General features: G+C 33.5%; 1 protein-coding gene and 1 long non-coding RNA gene across 3 annotated transcripts in view; one reads left to right on the top strand and one right to left on the bottom strand.

Annotated features, from left to right (window-relative positions):
* The window catches only part of LOC138713303 (uncharacterized), a 38,346-nt gene extending 37,742 nt beyond the window's left edge, over positions 1-604 (bottom strand). Inside the window, exon 1 of the long non-coding RNA XR_011335828.1 lies at positions 471-604. This is a non-coding gene — a long non-coding RNA (uncharacterized lncRNA). The remainder of the gene's footprint in view (positions 1-470) is intronic.
* Positions 605-659: 55 nt separating this feature from the next.
* Positions 660-12,232, top strand: LOC138713302 (chromosome transmission fidelity protein 8 homolog). Of its 2 annotated transcripts, none has more exons than XM_069845290.1 (3): positions 660-806; positions 6,803-6,914; positions 10,753-12,232. In XM_069845290.1, exons 1-3 carry the CDS (start codon positions 787-789, stop codon positions 10,990-10,992), a joined length of 372 nt encoding a protein of 123 aa, XP_069701391.1. In that variant the 5' UTR covers positions 660-786; the 3' UTR covers positions 10,993-12,232. The 2 variants fall into 2 exon arrangements, with proteins under 2 accessions (XP_069701391.1, XP_069701392.1); XM_069845291.1 differs by lacking the exon at positions 660-806 and adding an exon at positions 817-974.
* The last annotated feature ends 14,872 nt before the right edge of the window (positions 12,233-27,104 follow it).

The raw sequence follows: 27,104 nt of genomic DNA, 5'->3' as shown, positions 1-27,104 counted from the left end.
GTGTAAGAACTTTGGTTGTCTGTGGGAGAAAATTGTTGATATGATTGAGAAGGCATGCCATTCCTAACTCCATAATCATCAAAGATGACAAAATAAAATGGTACATGTGGTGACATAAGCTGTAAATTTTAGCCAAACAACAACAATTATTCGTACTTAGCACTAAACTTGCCTAACCAACCTCATCAAGGGATTTTAATAGATTTGATTTCGTAAAATAGGCTACTACCTTTAATTATGTTTCATACGCATGCAAATAGAGCAAACTTGCTTACATTATAAAATATTAATTGAAAATATAAACGAAAATATCTATAAAAATAGTGCCCAACCCTCTGCATTTCTTATGGGTTTTGAAAAAATGTAAGAGACAAACTTGCCTAAGCGTCACATTATATCAACTTTGCAAAAAATACAATTAAAAATAAGAAATCATCCATTAAAATATACTTATTACAAAAATAACTTACCTGATGAAGTCAGATCACCATAATTGGGTTGATAATCTTTGTCAGCATCACTGTTATCTTCAAACATGTTGGGAATGAACTCCAGGTATGAATCTTCATATGCCATGTTTGTTTGTTTCTTTGTTGCTTAGGCAACTATGTCGCGTCACCTGGCTCCATGGTTGGTATTCGTTAGAAGTAATCGATTCTTTGCAGAACCGACACATATCGATATCTGTCTGTATCGAAGGTTTGGCGCGTCTGGAAATCACATGTTTTATAAGTTGGTCATATTTTGGGAGTTTTATATTTTGTATTAATTGTTAATTCGAGACATATGGCCATAATTGTTAAACTGTAAGTGTGAAGCTGCAAGAATTAGATTAAGGGGTACCGATTAAGGTGACGCCTTACTATTCCGTAGATTTAAAGTTTGTGTCTTTAATGTCAGTAGGGCGTCCCGTCAATAGTAATACTGTAAGGACTCGATATTGCTAATTCTCCAGAAAAGATGCACCAAAGAAGGTATAATTTTCTTTTGTTTCATTGAGTTTTGTGAGATATATGTAACAATAAGTGCCTGCTTTTAGTTTGCAGTCACAAATACCTTTAACATAAAAATGGTTGTTACATTTAGGCCTACTGTTGTAACCCCCCTCCTACCTCCCTCTCACATGTTATGTTGGTAATTCTAATTAGTAACAAGTGAGAGGGCTAGGCTAGAACAGTGCATTAGGATATATAGATACGTATTAAACTGAAAGTATTTATGGCTAGAGATTAAAATCACGTGGGTAATTCTGGAGGAAGATTTTCTACCCTTTTTTTTTTTTTTTTTTTTTTTTCCACAAACTACGATTTTATGCTCGATTTTCGAAAGATAAAAACATTTCGGAAACATTATTTCGACTATAACCTATCACAACCGAAACTAAACCGACCCGACCTAACCTAACCAAACGAAACCTTAACTAACCAAGCAAAACTAAGCTAACCTAACATAAACTAACAAACAAATATAACGGTTAAATCGCAAGGAACAGAACGCAAGTAGGGGAAGTTATTACCACTTTCGCCACACGGCAGCTGCTCTCTCTGTCTGCTGTCTGTCCCCCCACACTGCCTACAACACACACCAGATCTACATATTTAGCATACACAACAAACCTACGCCCGCCAAACTGAAATGTGCATTCGACACTGGTGAACTAGTAGGGAAAAAGTAGAGGAAGGGGTGAGCGGAGCTTCTACGTTCTGTTCTTTGTGATTTTCCCAACATAACATTTTGTTACCGTCCAAAATTACGTAAAACTTTAAACATCTGAAACATGTAAAACAAATAGTCCACCCGCAACATTTTACACATAGGCTATAAGAGGATGGGAATTTAATATACCAGTAGTAGTATTATACAGAACTTCTAAAATCCATATTTTCCTCCAGAATTACCGTAATACCATGTGTTTATCACTTCATACATCTAATAGAAGCCAGTGAAGCAAAAGTAATTTGTGCCTCCTGGAAAAATACCTTATTCCGGTGCAAAATTGACATTGGTGCTCAATTTGTATTTTGTTTACAATATGTATGACTCGACTAAAAGTCAAAATATGTATGACTCGACTAAAAGTCAAAATATGTAAGTACATTATGTCTTTCTTTGGTAACGCAATTGTAGAGAATTATCGCAGAGGACTATCTTTATAAAATATCAATTTATGTTACCATTAGTTTGTAAGACCCTTCCGATGTTATGAAGTAACGATGCATGTCATGCACTGTAACTGAAAGAAAGAAAAATTATGACTTTCTTCTCTCACCCCCCCCCCCCCGGTCTATCTCTACTTCACGTTTTTCTTTCAGTGTTTCACGTTTCTGAAATTGGACATTTTTACATACAGAATTACCATTAGACCTACAAATACATTATAAAATGAAAGACCTACTTATTTTTAATTAGGTCATTTCTAATTAGCTACGTTTGTCGCCATATGAACTAGGCAATTAACATTATTCCTTTCATAAACATCTTAAAGCATGTTAATTTTCCTGTTTTCAAATGAACTCTTGAAAGTTATTGTTGAGTAAGTTAAGTGATTAAGTATAGGGCTACTAGGGCTTTGCATTGCTTACCAGGTTTGTAGCCCATTTTGATAACAGAATCCACGGTAATGTGTACTCATACTGCTTTACCACAATCCCAAATTTAGTCCAGGGTAGAATACTAATTTTTACTTCATTTGTATTGTATATTTGATCCAGGGAAAACACGTCTTACGAAAAGACTTGTCTTTTATTAATTGATGTATAATACTACATTTATTTGTTATAGTTGAGCCGCCTTTTTAAGGAAATAGACTACAATGTTTGCCTCTGATTGAGGGTACATCTAATATCAGGCAGTAGGCTACATCTCACATGACGATATGTGTCAGAGGAAGAACAGTAATTGTTTGTATGCATCTGAAGTCTGACTAGTGTAATATGTAGTTAGTCGGCGATGTATGCAATTGAGGGGGAAAGGAACTGGCCACCCTATCCCATTATCTCCTGGCCTAGTATCCTCATGAGTGGTGTCTTGTTGGTATCACTTGTGCGGTTCAGACCTCAATCAACAGCGAAGATATTCCACTTCTCTAGATTTCGACCAGCTTTGTAGGCTACTTCATTCCACTGTCTCTAAGTAACATTCTTTTTACTATTTGTCTTAGGTTGAATGATATGGTCAAAAACCGTAGTTTTACAAAAATAACACAATCTAGTCATACATTTTTCCTCAGCAATGTTGCAAGATAATATTTTCAAAAGTTCGCCAGGTGTTCCAAGAAAATATGGTAGCTACTTACTTTTTTTACAGCTTCAACTTTCTAAAGTCGAAATTTACAAGATAATGGCAGATGCAAACATTGTGAAGTATACTGGAGGATAGAAACACGTGAGGTTGTAATTCGTAGAACTTGCATAACACAATTCTTTCACCGCCCTTAGCATTTTCTTCTGTAAACAATTGAATAATGACTATATAATAATAATAACTATGTATTTCTTCTGGAGAATATGTTACTTGCTGTTTTTGACAGACTGTAGGCCTATCTCTCCTCCCTCTGAGCCTGGTAACAAGTGTCATCTCTTTAATAAAAGTTGTTCACGAGTTCAATTTGTTCTTTTCTAATAGCTCTTTGGAACCTACGTTTGCTGCCTTCAGTCTTCTTAAACACTGGTTGAATCTCCAATGTTAATTTAGTTCAGTAATAAACTTAACTTAATCACTTTTTTCATTACGGGTGTGACACCAATACATACTAACTTATTAAGTGCTGTAACAGCAATGAAATTTACCTCGACAATTTTTTATTGCTGAAGTGATGAATTCAAACTATGAACAACAGCACGTGTATATAGAGTATACAATTTTGATGTTGTACAGGAAGTCAGATAAGTGTGCCAATTTGACTTTTCCACTCAAAGCAGTTGATGATGCCAAATACTTGGGCATCACTTTCGACAGAAAACTTAGTTGGAAAAAACATATAACAAACATCTCAGAAAAGGTTGAAAAGAAACTGCAAATCCTGAAAAGGTTAGCTGGTGCTAAATGGGGCTGTTCAAGGAGAGTCCTTAATACAACATACAAAATGTATATTAAACCAAACCTCTTGTACTGTTCTGAAGCATTAATAACAGCAGCAAATGCTAACATCCATAAACTTGAACAAATACAAAATCAGGCTCTTCGCCTAATCACTGGAGCAGTTAAATCCACACCTGTTGATGCCATGCTTGCCTTAACATGGATCCCATCAATAACAACAAAAATAGAAGAACAAGCACTGCTCCAACATGAGAAAATGTTACGACTGCCAAACTCTAAATGGACAGAAAAGAACCTCCCTTCTTCAATCCTTAAAACTCATAGTAGTTTCCTAGAAAAGGTAACGCAGATTAAATCCAAATTGAACATTCCTAACACAAGAGAAAATTTACTTATAAGAGAAAATCCAATGGAATTATTGCAACCTACCTTCAGTTTGGAATTAACAGAGGAAATAAGTAAATCAGACACACCAAAAGAAATACAAAAACTTCTAACACTGGAAACGATCAATACTAGATACTCTACAGAAGAGTGGCTACACATATATACTGATGGATCAACCACAGAAAATCTTACTGGAGCTGGAGTTACATGTACACATTTTTCCTTTTATCATTCTGTTGGCAGAGACACAACAAATTATGATGGTGAAATAGAGGCTATACACATTGCTCTCCGACAATTATTAAATCTTCCCTTAAATAAATATAACAAGACAGTAATTCTTTCAGATTCTAAAGCTGCAATTCAGGGAATATGTTCAAATGCTTTAAAGAAGTCAACAAAAATAAGAGAATGCTACAAAATGTTAACACAACTTCAAAAAGTTAATAAGATTGTCCGTCTCCAATGGAGTCCAGCACACTGTGGAGTCATGGGGAATGAAACCGCAGACACACTTGCCAAGAAAGGCACAACAATATAACAAAAATCTAAATTTAATTTCTCATATTCCTCAATAAAACGCTTGATAACTACAAAATTTTCTCATTCATACCTACAAGAAATAGAATCAAATGCTAAAGACAAAAAATGGATTACACTACTTTCCAACCCAGATATAATCCCCCAGAGACCAAGGAAAACAGCAGTTGCAGCCTTCAGACTATTGACAAATCATGATTGTCTAGCAAGTCATCTCTACAGAACAGGTATCTCAGCTTCACCCATATGTGTCCTGTGTAACAATCCAGCAGAAATGAATGAAGACCACTTGAAGAACTGTGAAGCATTAAGATCAGAAGAAACTACAATTCAAAAGTATTGGAAAGCACGACTGCTAATGGCTTCATTGCCAAATGCAAGGCACTAGACAACAATAACAACTTTTCCTAATGCAAAACCATTATACACAGATTTTCAACTTCAACTACTCATAAAGTCGGTAAAAATAAAAATAAATCATAATTTTGTTTCCAATTCTTGTAATGTAATCGTTTTTTTATTACAGAATCAATTAGTAGAAATTATATAATAGTATATTATTTTTTAAGATTATGTCCACTTTTTCATGGAATGACATTTGGACGTTACGAAAATTTTTGTAAGAAACGAGTTTTTTCACCTGGACCAATAGTACAATGTCAAAGCGGCCATAATTGAAGACAGGACATAAAAAAGTCTGTAAGTCTTTGAAAAATATTTTTTTTCCAAAATAGGGTCTATGTCCCTGGCTCAATCCAGCAGAAAAAGAAGGTAAGTCGCATTGTAATTTTTATTTAGAACCTAGCTTCCCAGAGATGTGCAAATGGTATGACATCACATTACTAGCTGCACAAGAAATCCTTGTTTTCTAGAGCTCTTGCAACGTTTTTTTATGTCCAGTCTTCAATTATTTACAGTGTTCGCGAAGATAGCCAAAATTTATTTTAGAAATATGGTAAGCATGGCATTTAGTATCGTGAAACCGAACAATTTGTGTGTTTTTTTTTTTAATTCCTTTGCAGAACGAAAATGTACATTGGTTCGCCTTAAATTTCTGCACATTTAAAGGACAAAACTAAAATTCTCTCAATCATTTATTATTATAATACACTGTTCTCTTAAATTGACCGAGCATATTGGGATTTAATTCAGTAACTTTCCCAGAATACGCTATGAAATGTTTCATATAAAATATATATTTTTTTTTTCCTTGGAAAGAAAGCAAAAAGGAGCGAATTGTAAGTTTTTTTTGTTTCAAATATCTCAAAGAATAACTCCGTGAAATTAATGACATTACTTACGGTTCACCCTGTGTATATGTAGCTATGTAATGTATGTATGGCTTTTAAGGAACCTGGAGGTTCATTTCTGTCCTCACATAAGCCCACCATCTGTCCATATGCTGAGCAAAATTAATTCAGTCCCTACCATCATATTCCACCTCCCTCAACTCTATTCTAATATTATCCTTTCATCTATGCCTTAGTCTCCCCAAAGATCTTTTCCCTTCAGATCTTCCAACTAACATTCTATATGTATTTCTATATTCACCCATACATGCTATATCTTACCTATATATATTTACAGTTTAATTACCAATATTTGGCAAATATGCATAAATGATTCCATATTCAAGAAAGCCTAACGTCTTTCGATCAGATGGGAAAATGTTTCAAACTCACTGTATTGCCTACAGAAAAGTATTAGCAGAAAATTGTGAATTCTCGCATAAAAGAGATGATTTGCACTATTTGGTCATATATCATACTAAAATACCTGCTTTATAAATATTTTATTAATCAACATCTCACAGCATTCTTTTCTTAAGTTGCAGTGATTCTCCAGTGGAAGAGTGGGCAGTTGTAGAATTACAAGGAGATTTAGAATCCAGAGACAATGAAAACTTTCACGAGCAATTCATTGGTGATCTCCACTACACAAAAAAGGTTTGCATATTGAAAGGAACTTTTCTGAATTGTATTGCATGTATCTGTAGCTTTATGTTCTCGTAGATAAATGCCAGCCAAAATAAAATTGTTAATAAGTACCGGTACCAAAAATGAATACTGTATTGTCATAAACTACCGTATATAAGTGATTACTCCGCGCATATTTTTTTCCAAAATTTAGTAAAGAAAAACTGGGGTGCACGCATTATTTGAAATAAGGTTGGTACCGCTCCGCCTCAAACACTTTTTTAAATTTTCTCTCCTAAAATTTGGATGTCCGGAGCAGGGGCATATATTGCAGATGTTCAAGGTATGCGCTGGACACCCTGTAAATTCAGTAATCTCATTTTTTATTTTAAGTTGTTTTATATAATGCAACAATAATTTTAATTTATCACAATTTAAATGCGTGGTAATCTCATTGGAAGTTAACGTATATAGTTCAAGACTAATTTTAATTCATTACCAGGGAAAGGATTTATATGTAAATACATATTTACTTATAAAGCTAATATAATTTATATTTTGCATTATCTTTATGTTTCACAATGTGTAGGGTTGAAAAATCCTACTTTTATTTTCCATATTTTTCCATATTTTAGAGTTTAGTACATATTTTCGTTAATTTCCATATATTTTCCATATTTCATATAAAACAGTCCATATTATATTAGGTTTAACAATAAAACAAAACAAAATTCCATTAACTTTTAAAAATACATTTCAACAATAGAGATTTAAACACATGTTCAGTAATCCCTTTAACATCAGAGTTATTTGAAAATTAGCAGTCCTATCAACAATGGGAAAGTAAGTTACAAAACTGTATTAATTTAATTTAAAATTTTTAACAGACTTCAGTTGTGCAGCTCAACAGTTAAATGCCAGTCAGAGTACACATAGGTTCAGTTTTGTAAATCATACTATAAAGACGGTAAATATGCCAAAAGTACGTCATTCAGTCAATTTAAAATCAAAACTAACAAGTTACATTTCAGAATTTAAAGAAGATGGTTTATCAACTGACAATAAAATATTATTTTGTAATTTGTGTCAGTGTGCAGTATCATCTACACAAAAGTTCCTGGTGCAACAACACATTACAACTAGTAAACATCAGGCCAACAAACAACTAAATTCCAAGCAGAGACAATTGTTTTTAACACAACCAACAACATCGAATGTAAGATCTGAGTTTAACATCGACCTGTGCCGTTCTCTCATCTCTGCTGATATTCCTCTCTACAAACTAAAGAATAAGGTCTTCAGGGAATTCCTTGAAAAATATACTCAACATACAATCCCGGATGAGTCAACACTTAGGAAGACGTATGCTCCATCCATCTACGATGAGACAATACAGAAGATAAGAGATGAAATTAAAGATAGTTCAATTTGGGTTTCCATTGATGAGACTCCCGACAAAGAAGGTAGACTTGTTGGTAATGTAGTTATCGGTTTGTTAAGTGAACAATATTCTGAACGAATTCTTTTACATTGTGATGTTCTAGAAAAGTGCAATAACAAAACTATAGTTAAACTGTTCAACGAAGCTATGGGTATCCTGTGGCCAAAGGGTATTATGTACGATAATGTGTTATTCTTTATTAGCGATGCTGCCCCTTATATGGTCAAAGCTGGACAAGCATTATCTGTTGTATATCCTAAATTGACTCATTTTACTTGTGTGGCGCATGCATTTCATCGTGTGGCAGAAGTGGTCAGAGACAATTTCCCTAAAGTAGATTTGTTGATTTCATCAGTGAAAAAAGTATTTCTCAAAGCTCCCAGTAGAGTTAACGTGTTGAAAGAAATGTACCCTGAAATTCCATTGCCACCAAAGCCAATTTTAACTAGATGGGGTACATGGCTAGAAGCAGTTGAATATTATGCCGAACATATAGACTCTATTAACAATGTTCTCCTTGCATTGGACTCTGAAGATGCAGTCTCAATTGATACTGCGAAAACAGTTACCTGTGACATAAGTGTGAAGAATGACTTAGCTCACATTCAGCATACATTTTCATGCATCATAAAAACGCTCAAAAGTCTCCAAAATAGGCACCTTTCACTATCTGAAAGTTTTGAAATTATAAATAGTACTGTGGAACAACTGAATCGTGGTAGAGGTAAAGTTGCAGATGCAGTAAGAGCTAAGGTGGACACTGTACTTTCAAAAAACCCTGGATATGAAGAACTACAAAAGGTTGTTGCTGTGATGAGTGGTGAATCAACAGTGAAGATTAACTTGGACTTATCCCCAGCAGACATTGTGAAATTGAATTATGTACCAGTTACTTCTTGTGACGTCGAACGCTCTTTTAGTCAGTATAAATCTATCCTCAGAGACAATAGAAGAAGATTCACTTTTCAGCACTTGAAAGAAATGTTTGTAACCTATTGTTATGGTAACAGACAATAAAAATTGTGTTTTGTTGAAACTACATTGGAAGATAAGGTACGTCCATTATATTTTTTGTTTAGTTTGATTAAAATGTACCAATATTTAACGTACATAGTCATTTTTTTATAATTTTAAGTCCATATTTAATTCCATATTTTGGTAAAAATCCATATTTAATTCCATATTTTGGTAAAAATAACTACATATATATTTACATATTTCATATATTTTTAGTCCATATAAATCCGTTCCCTGTTCATTACCATTTAAATATTTTAAATGCCTGCTGGTTGAATGCGCACACCATCCCCAGAACAGCTTTCGTTTTATAACGTACACTCTGCCTGACAAAGTGGAATGAGTTCTGGTCTGGTTGTCCTGTCCATACAAAAGAACATCCCCTGCTGAGAGTTACTGCTGTAATTCTCTGCGCGTGCAAGGTGGCATGGTGGGGATACTCGCTTCTCTCAAGCTCGCAGGTCGTCCTGTATAAAGGCAACTAAACTTGTCAATAGCGTTACAAAATATTGTGTTTGACGCATGTGTTTACTGTTTGTGTGAGTGAATTTACTGTGTTTAGGTTTTACTAGGTTCATAGTTGTGTGCCAGCGCAGGTGAAGAATTTAAATTACTTATTTAATGATAATAGCACTTGGAAATATACACTGTAAAAGATCTTTTACAAAAGCCATTCTCTTCTCGCCCACTAGGAGAGAAATTACATATAGTGAATAAGGGTAGACCTACCCTGCCACTTCCGAATTTAGTGTAACAATATAAAACAAAAAGCAAACAATATACTAGAGATTTTTCTATTTCACAATATGAAATTGTAGAATAGTTAGCGGGTTGTGGAACTTCAAACAGGTTATTTTGCTGGCCATGGTTATTGTTTGATTATAAATAATGCAATTTTGAACGTTATTTGTAGTTGCCTCCTTTCTCTGGCATTTGCAGGGCAGTCATTGAAACAAGGTGATTAATTTTTAAGAAGTTGTGGCGCGAGTACTTTGAATAATATTTAAATGTCATTTTCTTTTAATTTTATGTCATTTTTCCTTTAGTTTAAGGGCATTTTAATTATCATTTTAAGTAGATTTTTAGGTCATCAACATCCGTCCCATAGTTATTATTTATAAATAATACTACATTATATATTAAAAATGGCAGTTAATGTTGACCCGATATTTCACTTAGGCCTATAATAATTGTGCGAGATAGACCAACTATATATTTTTAACAGAACACCCAAACTCCAGGTTCAGCATATGCCACTGATCTGGAGCATTGGCGTGTATATGATATGTTCCTTACAAACCCTATTATTCTTATACAATATGCCCTAATTAACCACCTGTTTTAATTAAATACATCTTAACAGTGGTTGATGACGGAAAATGTATTTACTATAAATATTTGTGCTTGCAGGAGAAGCCAGTATTAATCATAGGCCATCATATTCTACATGGTAACGTAGTTCCAATGGATAAACCATTTGCTGTTATTGAACGGAAATCAGAGTCTGATGACGATCATGACAGGGAAGACGCTGTCAGTTGTGATGTGCAGAAAAAAGTGGAGTATTATGTGAAAGCTGTTGTGAAGAAGAAACTTTTGTTCAGTGATAGACCAAAACCTATAATTGCAAATGTTCCTAAAACAGTGTAATAAAGGAAAATTTCTAAGGATGGTGCTGTATACATTATCTTGGACTAGTCTTGACAATTGTCCCACGCCGTAGCTTCGTGGTCTAAAGCATCCTGCCTAGGACTCGCGTTATGAAATGCATGCTGGTTCGAGTCCTCGTGGGAGAAGAAATTTTCTCATGAAATTTCGGCCAGTGTATGGGACCAGTGTCCACCCAGCATTGTGATGCACTTGGGGAGTTACTATAGGTAGCGAAAATCTGGTTTCGCAAACCAGCTATAACAGCTGTGGGAGAATCATCGTGCTAACCATATGATACCTTCATTCTGGTTGGATGATCGTCCACCTCTGTTTCGGCATGAGGACGTAAGGCCAGCAGCCAGCTGATCAGTCTTGGCCCTTCAAGGCTGTAGCGCCCCGGATTTACTTGTTTTACTTTATTTTTAGTCTTAACAATTAGTTTGTAATCAGTTAAGCGAACAGATGCATTATAAAGGCCAATCTCCTTATTGGTTGAATGATATGAATGTTACTATCGATATCTATTGTTGTTATAATCGATATAAAATATATTGCTAACTTCTAAATTAACTAGTCAGTTTTATATCGTTGACTTGTGCTTCAAAATGGAAATAATGGCAGTAATAGTAAAATTTATTTTCCCTGGACCAAAAATATAATACAAACTGGCTAAAATTAAATCTAGTAACAAACTATTTAAATTTTTTTTTATTTAATGTTTTAATTTGGTAGCATTTAATGCGTACTGAATACTAAAAATGCTAATCAAACCATTACTTCCGCTGACTTTTTTTTTTTTTTTTCCATATAATGTGTGATGGGTGCCCCTATAATGCATCTGTTCCCAGTTAAGCCATGTCTGCTAACCTCATTCAATGTTATGAATATCATGAACAATATATGCCACCTGGTATTCACAGGATTTCAGATGTTGTTCATGTCATGTGAAAGGAAAATTCAAACTTTACAGTATTCGAGGGAGTTATAAATTCCTTCCTCCAAAGATAAGGTTACCAGGCAGTCACATTCTACAGCCTGAAAAGTTTCCCAAGTGGGTTTTTGAGAAACTGCTGAATATTTTTTCCAGGATATATTATATAAACAGTAATTAACCATAATACGCCATTGAGATACATTTGAAGCTGTCCACTTTTCACATATTCTAGTTATGCATTAACTCGTGTTTTCCAGGATTGTTTAACTAAATGCATGGTGGGGAATAAAAACTATTATTATCGTACATTCTTTTTCCCTCTTTCTCTTTTATCTACCCTTTACCCTCTTTTTCCTCCTTTCTCTCTCCCTCTCACTTTCTGTTACTTTCAGTGTACTTCTTTATCAACACAAATTTATATATTCTAATTTTACTTATATTGAAACCACTGGGAATCGATCCGGGAACCCTCTGCTTAGTAACCATTAGACCATAATACAGTTGAAAATTCCACATTAAAATTATTTACAAGATATACCTTTGATAATGTCTTTTAACTAACTGTACAAATTTATCGATTCATGTAATGCATAAATGGTTTCAACTTAAAATTTACGAACTATATATAGATTATTACTTCAAAATTTCACACTGACATTTCATTCCTTATACACATATACAGTACATATATCTACATGGTTCAGTTTTCCATGCTCATACACATTCAATCTGGGAAGAATATTGAAAGAATCAAGTTTAAAACGCTTCAATTAAGATGCATGAAGATTTTGTCTCTACATGGTGCGCCATTTTGAACGTCATCTTCACTACGTATATATATTAATATTAAATATCAATCTTGTATGCATTGCTTGAATGGGTAAAGTTGAAAAAAGAGTTGAAACATGTAGAAGCACCTTCAAGTGTTCCTACAAGATACTCACAGAGTCTATCCTGAATACAGCCAAACCAATTTAAAACCAAATATTTACTTATTTCCTTGTGTTTATTTATTTATTTATTTATTCATTCATTAGTACTGATAACTGTCTTCCAATGAACAACTGTATGAATAAAGACAGCGAGTAAGGTATAATGTGAGTACTAAAATGACATACCTATCTGTATATATATAATTTGAACTGGTAATAGAAATTACAAGAAAATGGCTGAACGGATTTTAATGAATGACTTGTCATTTTGAAGCTTGGCATCCAAGGATTTTCAGAAAAATAGTAACTTTCAGTGAAGCGTTAGTTTTCCTACATAATTTTCCAAAATCCATCTTTCATCAGTTTCGAGAATTAATTGCATTTCAGAATAAAACAAAACACACACTACAATAAACAATAGGCTATTACACGAAGGCAGAATTTCTGACATATTTTCAAATTCAATTGGTTATTAAAAACTTCAAGACTTACTAAAATAATTTACAGGTCTGATTCTGCAGTGTATAATTTATAATCTGAGAACAGCTGTGGATTGGATATTAAAATCTACAAAACTTGAGGTGGTTTGATGACATTACTACCATTAGAAATGAAATATTATTATAGTTAATGCCATAGTTAATAGTTACAGTTCCTAAGGAAAGACGGTATAACTTATTGATAAAATAAGAGGCCTACAGAATTTTGTAGTCTCCCAATCATTTCAGCAAGATCTCTTAGCAGGATAAAATGACTTTACTCTCTACATTTCAAGCTCTAAACGCAGCAGCTATACCAAGATGCTATGTCTATTGTTCGAAAGCATAGCAAACCTGATATTTTTTAACTTTTACAGACATTCCACAATGACCTAGAATAGCTATTGCTTTACTCCCACATGAAAAACCCACTGATCGTCCTGACATTGTTACTTGCGTTTTCGCATTGAAACTCGAAAACTGAAGGTGGATAGATTCAAGAAAAGAGGGAGTATGTTTCATTATTATGGAAGCAAATAACTTTCAAAATGTCTGGTTATTTTTCATTGAAAATAAATCTGAAAAATTTTTATTTGAACGTTTAATGAACTTAGTTTGCAGCATTTGCTGCACAAGCCACTAGTTTCTTCTATCTATTATATAATTTGAACTGGTAATGGAAATTATGGGAAAATGGCTGAATGGATTTTAATGAACGACTCCTCATTTTGACCCTTAGAACCCAAAAATTTTCATAAAAATAGTAGTTTTCAATGAAATGTCAATTTTCCTATATAATTTTCCAAAATCCATCTGTCGTCAGTTTTGAGACACAGTGGCTTTTCAGAATAAAACAAAACACACACACACACTACAATAAACAATATCACATGGAGGCCATAACCTGCAGGATTGCTGACATAATACCAATATGTTGATCTTCATTTGTGTAATTGTTTCTTATATATTGATTATTCAAAACTCCAAGACTTACTAAAAAGAATTTACAGGTTTGATTCGTGTGTAATTTTCTGAGTACAGCTGTGTATTGAATATTAAGAACTACAAAATTTAAGAATGTTTGATGACATTATTACGATTAAAAATTAAACATTATTATAGTTAATGCCATGACGTATGTGTCACAAATTATACACATTATCGATAATATGAAACTAAAACCTTTTGGGACTATATAGACGTAGAGAATATCTTAAATTAGATCTTCATTTCTATAATTTACTGAGATGATAATATTGTTATATTAAATATTTTATAGTTATTAATCAAGCGGTGTAGGTATTTTTCACATATTTCATGGCGGTGTGCTGTAGATATTTATATGTGTGATTCTCTCATTTTCCTTGGTAGGAATGCAGTATTATGGAAGAGTCATTAGTAGGCCTAATTGTGTCATGCTTCCTATTTTAGTTGCGTTTTTAAACTACATCAAAATTAATTTCATATTCCTTTGGTTTAATCAATTAGATTTGTGATCGCTACCAAGCATATCATTTTGTTGTAGGGAGAATAGCAGACCATTTCACTTCTTGCTGCCGTGATGAGTCAGTTTATTTCTCGCAACCAGCAATGAATGAAACACTGAAACTGCTAACGATTTGCGATGAACAATATTATTTAGGGCACATAGGAAGATTCTATAACTCTGATATAGCATTTGCCTCACTTCCCACATCTCAGCATTAGATTCTCTCTAAACATCCTATACTGCTGAAAATATATGAGATAATACCATACATAAATAACTTATGTGTTTGATTTCCCGCCATTAACAATTCATTACGAGCTGATGGCCAATTATTAGGGATGGGCAAAAATAACTGGTTATTTTGATAACCAATAACCGGTTATATTTATTAGGTTAACACTTCACTGCAATCCAATGAAGTGGTCATGGTACCAGGTGTTTTTATTTATTCACGGAGTTTTATTAAAATTTGTTTAGGCATTTTATACTTGAAATTTCGAGGATCGTAGTGTCCTAAATTTGAGATAATTGAAGTTTTCACTAGTTTGAGAGTAGAAAGTGCTGACTGTCTGTTGAATCTCTTGTGTGATATACTTAAGACCAAGATCTTCATGTAATTGAACAATGCGAATGTCGTAATCTGCAGCAGAAATTATTCTACCAACTTTATTTTGAAGGAATTGTAGTCTTTGGAGATATGTCTTTGCTGTAGACCCCCAAGCAGGCGCTGCATAAAACATTACTGGAAGAATGAGACATTTGTACAACTGAATTTTCTTTTGAAGTTTCAGAACCGGAGAGGAAAGCAGGGGATACAATTGATGTATTCTTTGTAATGTTCTCTGCCTTATATAACTAATATGACACTGCCATGTTAATCTTCTATCAAGTTTTATTCCGACATATTTTGTGTTTGTTGCATATGGTATAACTTTGTTATTAATTAGTAATGGAGGTGGTATTAAAGGTCTTCTTTTTGTGAAAACTATTACATTTGACTTTTCTTTAATGACACTCGGGAGGAAATTAAACGCAGAATAAATATGGGAAATGCCTGTTATTATTTGGTTGAGAAGCTTTTGTCATCTAGTCTGTTGTCAAAAAATCTTAAAGTTAGAATTTATAAAACAGTTATATTACCAGTTGTTCTGTATGGTTGTGAAACTTGGACTCTCACTTTGAGAGAGGAACAGAGATTAAGGGTGTTTGAGAATAGTGTTCTTAGAAAAATATTTGGGGCTAAGAGGGATGAAGTTACAGGAGAATGGAGAAAGTTACACAACGCAGAGCTGCATGCATTGTATACTTCACCTGACATAATTAGGAACATAAAATCCAGACGTTTGAGATGGGCAGGACATGTAGCACATATGGGCGAATCCATAAATGCATATAGAGTGTTATTTGGGAAGCCGGAGGGAAAAAGACCTTTGGGGAGGCTGAGACGTAGATGGGAAGATAATATTAAAAATGGATTTGAGGGAGGTAGGATAAGATGGTAGAGACTGGATTAATCTTGCTCAGGATAGGGACCAATGGCGGGCTTATGTGAGGGCGGCAATGAACCTGCGGGTTTCTTAAAAGCCAGTAAGTAAGTAAGAGTTAATTTCTGCAAATGACTTTGGACTGTATTTGTTGAATCTATAATACTGAATTGTCTAAAATAAATTACTGTATCGTCTGCATATCGAACAATTTGACATGATCCATGTGTAGATATTATAAAGTGCAGGAGCAAAGACTGGGCAAATGTCTGATGTCCGCCAACAAATTGTTTTCTTGTATCATTCCTAGATGGCACATGGGATGTTGTTTTAGTTATTTAATAAGTCTATAGATGGCAAAAGAATTTCGACTGCAATTCAACTCACAATCTATGCCTATCTTAATCGCTGACTTTCTCTGTTTAGCTTAAACACAATATAAATGTGCATGTATTGGGACATTTCAAACAGGTGACAATTTTCACTTCTCTGATTGGCTGATGTAAATGCGTGGGTTACTGGAACATTTCAAATGATCTGTGATTTCAAACGATGTCGTATTTCCTCTTTTTAAAATAACTTTCTACTAATTAACCCAGATATGTCTATTGTCCTCCTTAATATTTTTCAAAATATTTTTATTTTTCAGATATAAAATGAGTTTCTTAATTTTTATTAAAAGCATATAAAAGTGATTTAACACTGGAAACTCTATTATATGCTTACAAAACAACTATTTTTAACAAAATAATCTGCCCTCAATGAGGGTGACCATAAAGATCCAGAATAAAAGCACAGAATAATTTAGAAAGACAAAAAGATTAAATACAGGAATTGTTTAGTAAAACATCCAGAGAAATGCAAACCGTATAGAATCGTCAATGGCCAAAATATAAGTGGTAGTCTAATATTTGGATTGAATACTTAAGAATATCCAATAAATTTTTTTGAATGTCAAAAAAAAGGAGACCGAGTGCTTTTAAAATATTCCATATGAATTTAGGAAGTGTGCCACGCGCACCAAACAAAAGACCAGAAACACTCCACTGACTAGTGGGAAGGTTATATTTCTCACTTAGGTACGGGATGCAGGACTCATAAATGGATTTCTTCTCCTCATCAACGTGTTGTGCCTGCAGGGCATCCCTCTCAAACCGGATTGTAGGATCAAGAATTATTCCCTTAGATTGAGTCCTGTGGATGGCTACAATATCTGCTCTTCTATTCGAATCTAAGGATGAAACGCAGTGGATTTCCTCGTATACCTCCCATCCGCGATGCTTGAGGACATCAGCAATACCGGTCCTGGCCTTATGGTGTCGATTGTTGCGCAGCAGCTCCGTTTTTCGACAGAATCCCAACACGTGACCAAGAGTTTCCATCTCATTGCAGCCAGGATGGTGACAACGGGTTGTGTTGAAACTTCTGCTGGGCACAGATCTAACCGCAGATAGATTGCTGGACATTTTAATTGCATTAATATATTCTGAAATTGATAAATTTGCTTTTGATGACATCCAGGAATTTGCCTTGGGTAACTCAGAATACAGAATAACACCTTTGCCCTTATGAGATAATTTACACCACGATTCAAAACTTCTTGTTCCGCAAGATCTCCCTCAATTGTCGACCTTTAGTGTTGGGAGCAATAGAAGACTTATTGATGTTTAGTCTACGTAGACTCAGTTGCTGTTCAGTGTGCAGGTTCCTTACAAAGTTAAGATGCATATCATTAATACGGTGAAGACGATTACAGATGTTGTAATGTTGAATGCTGGCCTCCCACTCTGCACAAAGAATTCCCAAACCTCTGACTTTTTTACTTGCATATAACATTGAATTTGGCGTATCATCGGGCAGCATCATAATTTCCTTCACAGCACTTCTAATAATTTTGTCAAGATCTCGTAAGAATGTATCTGATAACTGAGGTAATGGAGCACATTGCAGAGGGTAAATCAAACCTGGCCATATATCACGGGTGCTCGTGTAAAGAGGGTTAAGTCAAATTGTAAGGTATGTAAACTTCTCTCCTTTGGTACTGAACAAAACTCCTTTGTCACAAAATACGGAGCACTGTAACTGCATCATGGATGGAAGAATGATTTAACCCCTGTAACACAAGAAAAAAGTAATTGTAGAGAGTTGAGATCTGTACTTATCCCAGTTTAGCGAAATCATACTTAACCCCCTTTACACGAGCACCCGCGATATATTCGTTTATGATTTTTTAATTTTTGGTCTGATTTTAATAATTTTGTTTGGACGAGTCCATCCAAGTCTGAAGATAGGTTTTTGATAGTCTTGGTTTTATTGAAGGAGATTTTGTCTGTGAAATCTATTCTGAGATATCGGATATGCTCATTTTTATCACTCAAGGAAGAAATAACAGAGCCTTGTAGAGAGATAATGTCATCTGCACAGAGCTTGCCCTTTTGTAAAACTGTTGCCTTGCTTTTAGCTGGATTTATATGAAGACCAATTTCAGTTAAGCTACTTTCAGCTAAATCAACAAGAGATGTAGCATTTGCTTTAGTGCTACCAATTAAAGCAGGGTCATCAGCGAAGGCTAGCGCAGACAAATCGTCGCTTTGGTAGTGAATGGTTCTATTCCACAGTGAGCAAGTTTCGAGATAAAGCTATTTGAAATGTTTGTGCAATCAGAAAAACTACATTATTTAACATTGCTAGAGTATATTAGAAATTGAAATGGATTTTATGTTTTCATACAATTAAGAAGAATACTATACTATGTTTAATTTAATTAAAATATATTAATTTTAAACTTATATTTTATAATGTGGCTTAGAACCTTTCACCATATTCAGGAATGAGGAATTAACTAACTTAAAATGATGAAAGGACATAACCCAAATCCGATAATATGAAACAAAAGTATTGTAGATGTTGCTGAACACATGTACTTTATTTAAAAAAATATCAATTACAGAAAATCAGTGTATTAATCCTTTCTGGCCTCAATTTTTATTTGCAGCACAAGACAAAAAACCATTATAAGGGATCAAGGGATCTTCACCCTCATTTAATGCCTAAAATTAAAGTAATGTCAAATATCTTCAAGTATTACAGAAATGTTTCAAAATTAAGAATTTACACTTGTATTATAGGCCTAGATACTATAATTTTTAAATTAGGATGAATTGTTTTTAAAAAGGTGATGTACACTTGCGTGATAGGGTTAATACTATATTGAACAATTGATACAAAGCATTAATTATATATAAGTCATCTTCTTCTGATAACGTTGCTGTAGTAGATGTTGCATCCTCCGGTTTTAAGGATTAATAAAATGAATTATATGATTTTGGAATGCTGTTCCTTTTCTCAATTGGCAAGATCCTGAGTAGTGTGTGCTGATATCACTAGTAAGAAAATGTGTTTCTCTTCGTTTAGACATCTAATCACTCTGATGGTTCAAAACTCTAGGTTACTCAATCTTTCTTTAAAAAATATGCGTGTTGAATTTTCTTTTCTGTATTGTAACCATTTTACTGTCAACCGGTTTAGGGTACCTCCATCCTTATACTTGTTCTTATTAGTTGAGGCGTTCAGAAGTCAACATGATTAACTCCTTTTCCAAAGATTTTGAGATATTCAAGGTTAAAGTTAAAGTTAAACACACACTATATCCCCAAATAATTCATTTCTACTGTTTTCAAAGCCTGGATGTATGTCAGTTTTACTAGAAGTTGATTTTGATGGCTCAGTATACAAAAATTAATTAAACAGTGCTGCCACAAGTCCAAATTCCTAAGCACCCAGAAATTAAAAATAAAATAACTTAAGCATTTTATGTGGTTTGCAAATCTTCACAATTCACAACCTTTCGAGCATTCCTGTTCAAATGAAATTGTTGTGAATAGATGTAAGACACTTGCAGGTGGATTAAGACTCTTCACAACCGTACAAATGTTCCAGAATTTTTCCTTCCAATGGAACTGTGAATGGATGTAAGACACTTCAGTCTATTCACAATTCAGTAATTGTGGTATAGGGCTTTTCACAAAATTCAAATATCTCTTTATTTTTTAAACTAATCGCATATTATCTTTAACTAATGTAAAATTTAGACTTCTTAGACTCCATAAATGGTTTTAAGTCAAAAATAAAAAATTTTGTGGGTTAGGGCCCTTCACCACCAAAGCGACGAAATGAGGTAGTTGATCTGATAAAGAATAGCCATATTTAGTAGAAATATCATAATCAGTCAGATTTTGCATCACATGATTGATTGCCAAATTAAATAATATGGGTGATAACGGAGAACCCTGTGCTATGCCACAATTTAAGGCTATAGGTTTTGTTTTTTGAAAATTTGATTCAATTTGAGTAGTATTTGCTGATAACGAAGAAGAAATGAAATTGTAGAAATTCCGTGGAATGCATGCATGCTTAAGGGCTCTTTTATATGTTCATGTCCGATGGAGTCGAAGGCCTTGGATACATCAACGAATACGATACAGCAAATTTTTTTTTATTTTTTTGCTGATTGAAGACAACCATTAACAATTGAAAAATTTATATGCATGCCAGGCAGAGCCATAAATCCTCGCTGATATTGATTTCATGCAATATAACTTCTCAATTTTGAATCCAACACTCTTTCAATAATTCTTCGCAAGACAGGAAATATGGTTATCGGTCTCCAGTTTTTAATATTTTTTTCATCACTGCCCTTATAAATTAATACTGTCCGAGCCTGTTTCAGAGGAGAAGGCATAAAAGAAAATTGTAACATTGCATTGGTAAATAAGGTTAGGAATTTCGTTGTTTTGAGATGTCTTAATATGCGAACAGTAACGCGGTCAGGGCCAGGAGCCGTGTCAATCTTAATGCCATAAAGAGCCTTATGAATGTCTTCTTCAGTAACAGTAATGTTGTCAGGTAAATCAATATTAGGAGCGAAACTGGACAGTGGTGAAACATTATTTTCCGAACAAAATACATCTTCAATATGCTCAGAAATAACATTAAGAGGAATTTTGCAGCGTTATTGTTTGCTTGATTTTCGCAAAATTTGTTGGGCTATTTTCCCTCTTTGATTATAAAAATTATACTGCGCCAACTCATATTCGTATTTTTTTTCTATTTACTTCTCTCTTTCGAATAGATTTTCTCACAGGATTATTAGATGATGGAAAATTATAATTAATTGATGAACTAGTGGACTTACTCGTGTTAAATATGAGTAGGCTCTGATGATGGTGAAGCACTGAAACAGCTGTAAGCCGGACAAATATTACATATTTAACACGAGTAAGTCCACTAGTTCATCAATTAATTATATTCAAGTGTTAAAAGTGGTGTACGCAAGATTCAAAATGGATGAAAATTATACTTGTATTGGACGTTTAATTTGCGATTTTTGTAATGTCGTATAGCTGGATGTTGAGGGCCAGGTAATTCAGTGGTTTCATCAAGAAAAAATTTTAATCTTTCGTTAATAGTTCCAGATCATCAGTATTTCCGTCCGACAGAATATGCGAAATACGTCTTCCCATTGCTGCATCAGATTGTCATTATGACTATTGTGAGGCACTGCATCGAAAATATGACAATTATTATCTTGTTCAGGTGAAGTGCTTGCAAGTACCGGCGGAGGATCATTATCATTAGTATTAGAAATATAATTGTCCGAAACTAGATCATTGGAAGAAGTAGAAGAAGAAGGAGAATAATATTGACTCACGATTTTGTCCCATCATTGTTGCGGATGAGCTTTACCGATGTGAATATTGACACCAACAGAAGATTTGCACTCTTTTTTACGAACTGGATATATGGCAGTTGCACTAGTAAGTTACATGAAGAAACGTTCATAATGAGACTAAATAATATAACCACTAAAGTGTAGGAAAAATTTGGGTAGTCAGCGTCGAACATAGAAAAATATAAATATAAATAAAAAGTTTATATCACATTCACAAACACACTTAGATCCTCTTGATTGTAAACCAGTAGAAGATAACACAAGTCATAGACGGAAATGTATTATATAAAAGTCCATAACAACCATTAGAAATAAACAAGTCCACAATAGCAAATTTAAAAAATGTAACACTCTTGATGAATTAAGTCATATTAAAGGGAACAAATAAGTTAGCATATACAGCATAGACGGAAATGTATTATATAAAAGTCCGTAACAACCATTAGAAATAAACAAGTCCACAATAGCAAATTTAAAAAATGTAATACTCTTGATGAATTAAGTCATATTAAAGGGAACAAATAAGTTAGCATATACAGCATAGACGGAAATGTATTATATAAAAGTCCATAACAACCATTAGAAATAAACAAGTCCACAATAGCACATTTAAAAAATGTAACTCTCTTGATGAATTAAGTCATATTAAAGAGAACAAATAAGTTAGCATATACAGCATAGACGGAAATGTATTATATAAAAGTCCATAACAACCATTAGAAATAAACAAGTCCACAATAGCAAATTTAAAAAATGTAACACTCTTGATGAATTAAGTCATATTAAAGGGAACAAATAAGTCAGCATATACAGAATAAAGTAGAGAATTGAAAATCAGTACCTAAAAATAGTGAATATATGTTATTCTAATAATAACAGAATTATTTCTTCATCGACAACCGAGGAAACCAAATAGCAAAATTCCGTTTTCACTTTTCTTCACATATTAAATCAGATAAAAGGTCACTAACATTTGCACAAGTGTAATATGTAAGAATTTATATGAAAATTACAATAAATCAACAGTAAGTTATGCTTTTCCACTAAAAACTAAGATAAATATCAAGCTCAATGTATATTGCAATATTGCTGTCGTCATGGCCAACTGTATCTTGTCAACAATGGGTTGTTGTAACAGAGTTGAGTGATTCAGATAGAAACGACCAATGAGATTTATGTTTTTCTTTTTTAATTTTACTGCTTATTGGCTGCCATTTAACATTGTCGTTTACATCTTCCCGCTTTATATTCAAATCGATTCAAAACTTCAATAATAATAATAGGAAATGCGCACAAGTGTGCAGAGTAGTTTGTCTATACTGAGTTCAGTCACGGTTTTGGCATTCTTCTTGCAGTTCAGAACGTTGTATTTGCCACATTTTTCACCACACAGTTTGCATATGCATTTTTCGGACACTTTATGGAACCTATCTATGCCGCACACTTTATGGTGGAATCCGTGTACCACCAGTCTGGTAACAACGTTCCTCATTTGCTGATTAGCTCCTTCAATAGAAAGTGTGTGTGTGTGTGTATCTAATGCTCTGGATTTAACAATGAAGTCATCATCCTTCTTGCTTCCCAATATTTTGATGGAAGGTCCACAAATGTCCTAAGAGTTTCACAATTAGCCAGGTGCTCCATCTCCATGTCCTCTTCTCTGGTGCACAGTAAGCATTTAGGTGAATTTAGTACTCCAATACGATGGAGGTGTTTACTGAGGCAATCATGACCAGTAATCAATCTAAACATGGCCACAGCAGATTTTCGAGGTAGATCAGGAATTAGTTTTGGATCTTTGAATGATTCTTTCCATTTTGAATTTTGATGTTTTGCCTGTTCACTATAACTTATTCTTTTTATGACTCGCTTTATTGATTCGTATGGGAACTTGAAATTTGTTTTTAAGTTGATTTTAGTTCCTTTCTTTGCTAACATATCCGCTTTCTCATTACCGTTCAGTCCACAGTGGGCCGGGATCCATTGGAAGACCACTTTTTTATTTAGCATTTGAATTTGTTTTACCATGCAATGAATTTCTTTTACTTTTTCCATTTTAGGGGATGTAGTTGAGCTGATGGACTGGATTGCAGCTTTGGAGTCAGACAGGATGACTATGTTTTTGCACTGGTTTAGCCAAACAAATACATTTTGAAGTGATGTATAAATGGCTTCAACTTCGCCATCAAAATTTGTTGTGTACTTGCCATCATTTTTATAAATAGAAAAGTATTGGCAATAGAAAGTAGATTGTTGCGAACATGAGAACGTTAGGAATATATGTAGTTTCAGTTCTTGTATTAACAGCCGGGAAAAATGTACATTATGACCACAGTTTTAAGTTAATATTTTTTTAAGTGTCTGTTTATTTTCTTAGTTTTAAATTGCTGATATTTTTAAGCGTGTGTTTATTTTATTGGTACAATCAGTGATCCTCAAGAAGGACCGTCCATGCCGAAAAAAAAAAGTGAAATCAGGAAAGAGTTATCTAAAAGTGAAAAAATTTTGGCGGAAACAATCATTCATTGAATCATGGTTGGAGCAACCTCATTTTAAAGGTTGGTTGGTTGAATCTAATGATCCCTATAAAGTAAAATGTTTGTGTTGTAAAAAGGAACTATCGGCTGGTAAGAGTGAATTAGGAAGACACAGCTCCACGCCCTCGCATAAAAAATGCATTACAGTTGAAAAATGTCCCCAGAATTACCAGTGTTTTTACAAGAAAGCCATCTGATGACAAAGTAAAAGTTCAGATTACAATGTTTGGAGTTCTGTCAAGTAGCTTTCAAGGAGTCCTTGAAAATATTTCCCGTTCAACAAGATGTTATAAGTAATTTGACTTTTCTAGATCCAAAAATTGCATTAGGTATCAGAAGATTGGTGAAAGGTCTAGTATCACACTTACTTCATTAGTTGATAAATATAAAACAAAAGTAAACCAAGAATCAGTATTAAATAAATAGAGTCTTTTACCACAATTTCAATTCTGAATTTTTGTTAAAAAATTTAGGAAAACTAGCCAAAATTTGCCTTTCCTTGCCCCATTCAATGCAGCTGTAGAGAGCATATTTGCAATGGTTAGTGATATAAAAACGAAGAAAAGAAATAAACTATCAGCAAAAACAATGTGGTCTCTTGTGCAGGTGAAACTTGACATGAGCAACATGAACAAAAAGTGTTACTACTATCCAATCACCGACGAAATGTTGAAACTGTTCAATGAAAATATGTAGCCTACAAGGAATCAAGAGACAACAAAATAGCTGGGCTGCTGGTTGTGTAAGAAGAGTGGGAAGAAAAATGTGAACAGGATCATCAATAATATGCCGATCTGAGGGTGAGTACTCTGTTGCACTGTGATATTTATTAGAAACATTGTCTTGTTCTAATTTATTATTTTAATTCGTTTTTAAAATGTGTATTCTGGAGTTTAGACCATACATGTATTCAATGGGAGGTGCATTACTGAAAAGCGTGGAAGTTGTCAATGATTTGGGTGTTCAATTAGATAGTAAGTTAACTTTCACATATCACATAAGTAATATAGTAGCATCAGCGTATAAGTCTTTAGGTTTTATTATTAGAAATACAATAGGTTTTAAAAACGTCAAGGCATTAACATGTTTATATTCAAGTTTTGTTAGATCTAAATTAGAATATGCATCAGTTGTTTGGTCTCCCACTACTATTAAGTATAATACATTAATTGAAAATATACAAAAAAAATTTCTTAGGTTACTTTATTATAGACAAAATGGCAAATATCCACTACATGAAAATTATGTTCCATATTCCATATACTATGTTTATGAAAGTGTACAATTATAATACTTTAAAATAAATAAAATTTAACGAGCTTGGAACTACAGGGCCATGTTGCCAATGTGGACTACCACGCTGCCAACTGATGGAAGCTAGCAATTGTCGTTAAGATGGCTCAAGGCCGCCGACAGGATTTGACCCCTGTGCAATATTGTGCTTGGGCCCTTTTGAAAAGAAAAGTTAAAAATGACAAGTTACCAATTATTGTGACCATAATAATTATTTGGAAAATAAATAAAAGATAACCCCATACACAGATACGAATCTAAAAATATACGCCTTTGTTCCATTGAAAATTTTTAGCAAAACTTCACATTAACACAATATATTTTATTCATCACGCTTCTTTTTCAGTAGGGCCTACATAGTATGTTTCGTGATCATGACGAAACTTTCGTCTTTTCGTTGTCGTTTTCATAAAACACTATCCTTAAACAGCTGTAATTTCTGACTTGCAACATCCTTGACTTCATTGATGCAAAATCATCAATTATATCATCAAAATTTAAAGACATGGCAAGATTGCTCTCCAGACTAAGGAGGCCAAGGTTACTCAGTCTTTCTTGACACATCATCAAAAAAACCAACTAAAGTGAGATTCAGAAATATAAACAGGGAATCATTAAATAATTTTGATATAAATCTTAAAAATGAAACATGGGAATCAGTATACAGTCAAAGTGATATGAACAGTAAATTCAACGAGTTTCATAAAACATTTCTAAATATTTTTGAATCCAGTTTTCCTGTAAAGTATAAAAATGAAACAATATGTAACAATAGATGGATTACACAAGGTATTAAAATCTCATGCAAAACCAAGAGATCATTATACATACAGAGCAGAAATAGTAATGATACAAACTTAAAACAACACTATAAAAATTATTCAAAAATATTACACAAAGTAATTCAAAAAGCTAAAGAATTACACTATAATACAACAATACAAAACTCTGATAATAAAATCAAAACAACTTGGAACATAATTAAAAAGGAAAGTGGACGATCAAAAAGTAAAGTAACAAACTATACCCTTATATCTAACAATACAAAAACGTCAGACCCAAATGAAATTGCAAATATATTTAACAAATATTTTCTTACAATAACTGATAAACTCAACATCCCCCAAATAATGTTACTAACAGTTTAGATTTTTTAACACAATATTTTACGACAAAGTTCCCAAATATTCAAATATTTCCAACAAACAAGAAATAATTGCAATTATTAAAAAT

This window comes from Periplaneta americana, chromosome 14 (genome assembly GCF_040183065.1).
Source record: "Periplaneta americana isolate PAMFEO1 chromosome 14, P.americana_PAMFEO1_priV1, whole genome shotgun sequence".
NCBI lineage: Eukaryota > Metazoa > Arthropoda > Insecta > Blattodea > Blattidae > Periplaneta > Periplaneta americana.
Note: the sequence above shows the minus strand (reverse complement) of the source record. Positions and strands in the feature narration are given on the sequence as shown.

Bases quoted from the DNA above. Each gene is read 5' to 3' on its own strand.
- LOC138713302 (XM_069845290.1), top strand. From the start codon at position 787: ATGGCCATAATTGTTAAACT. The intron at 807-6,802 runs GTAAGTGTGAAG...CTTAAGTTGCAG, and splicing joins ATGGCCATAATTGTTAAACT to TGATTCTCCAGTGGAAGAGT. The intron at 6,915-10,752 runs GTTTGCATATTG...TTGTGCTTGCAG, and splicing joins ATCTCCACTACACAAAAAAG to GAGAAGCCAGTATTAATCAT.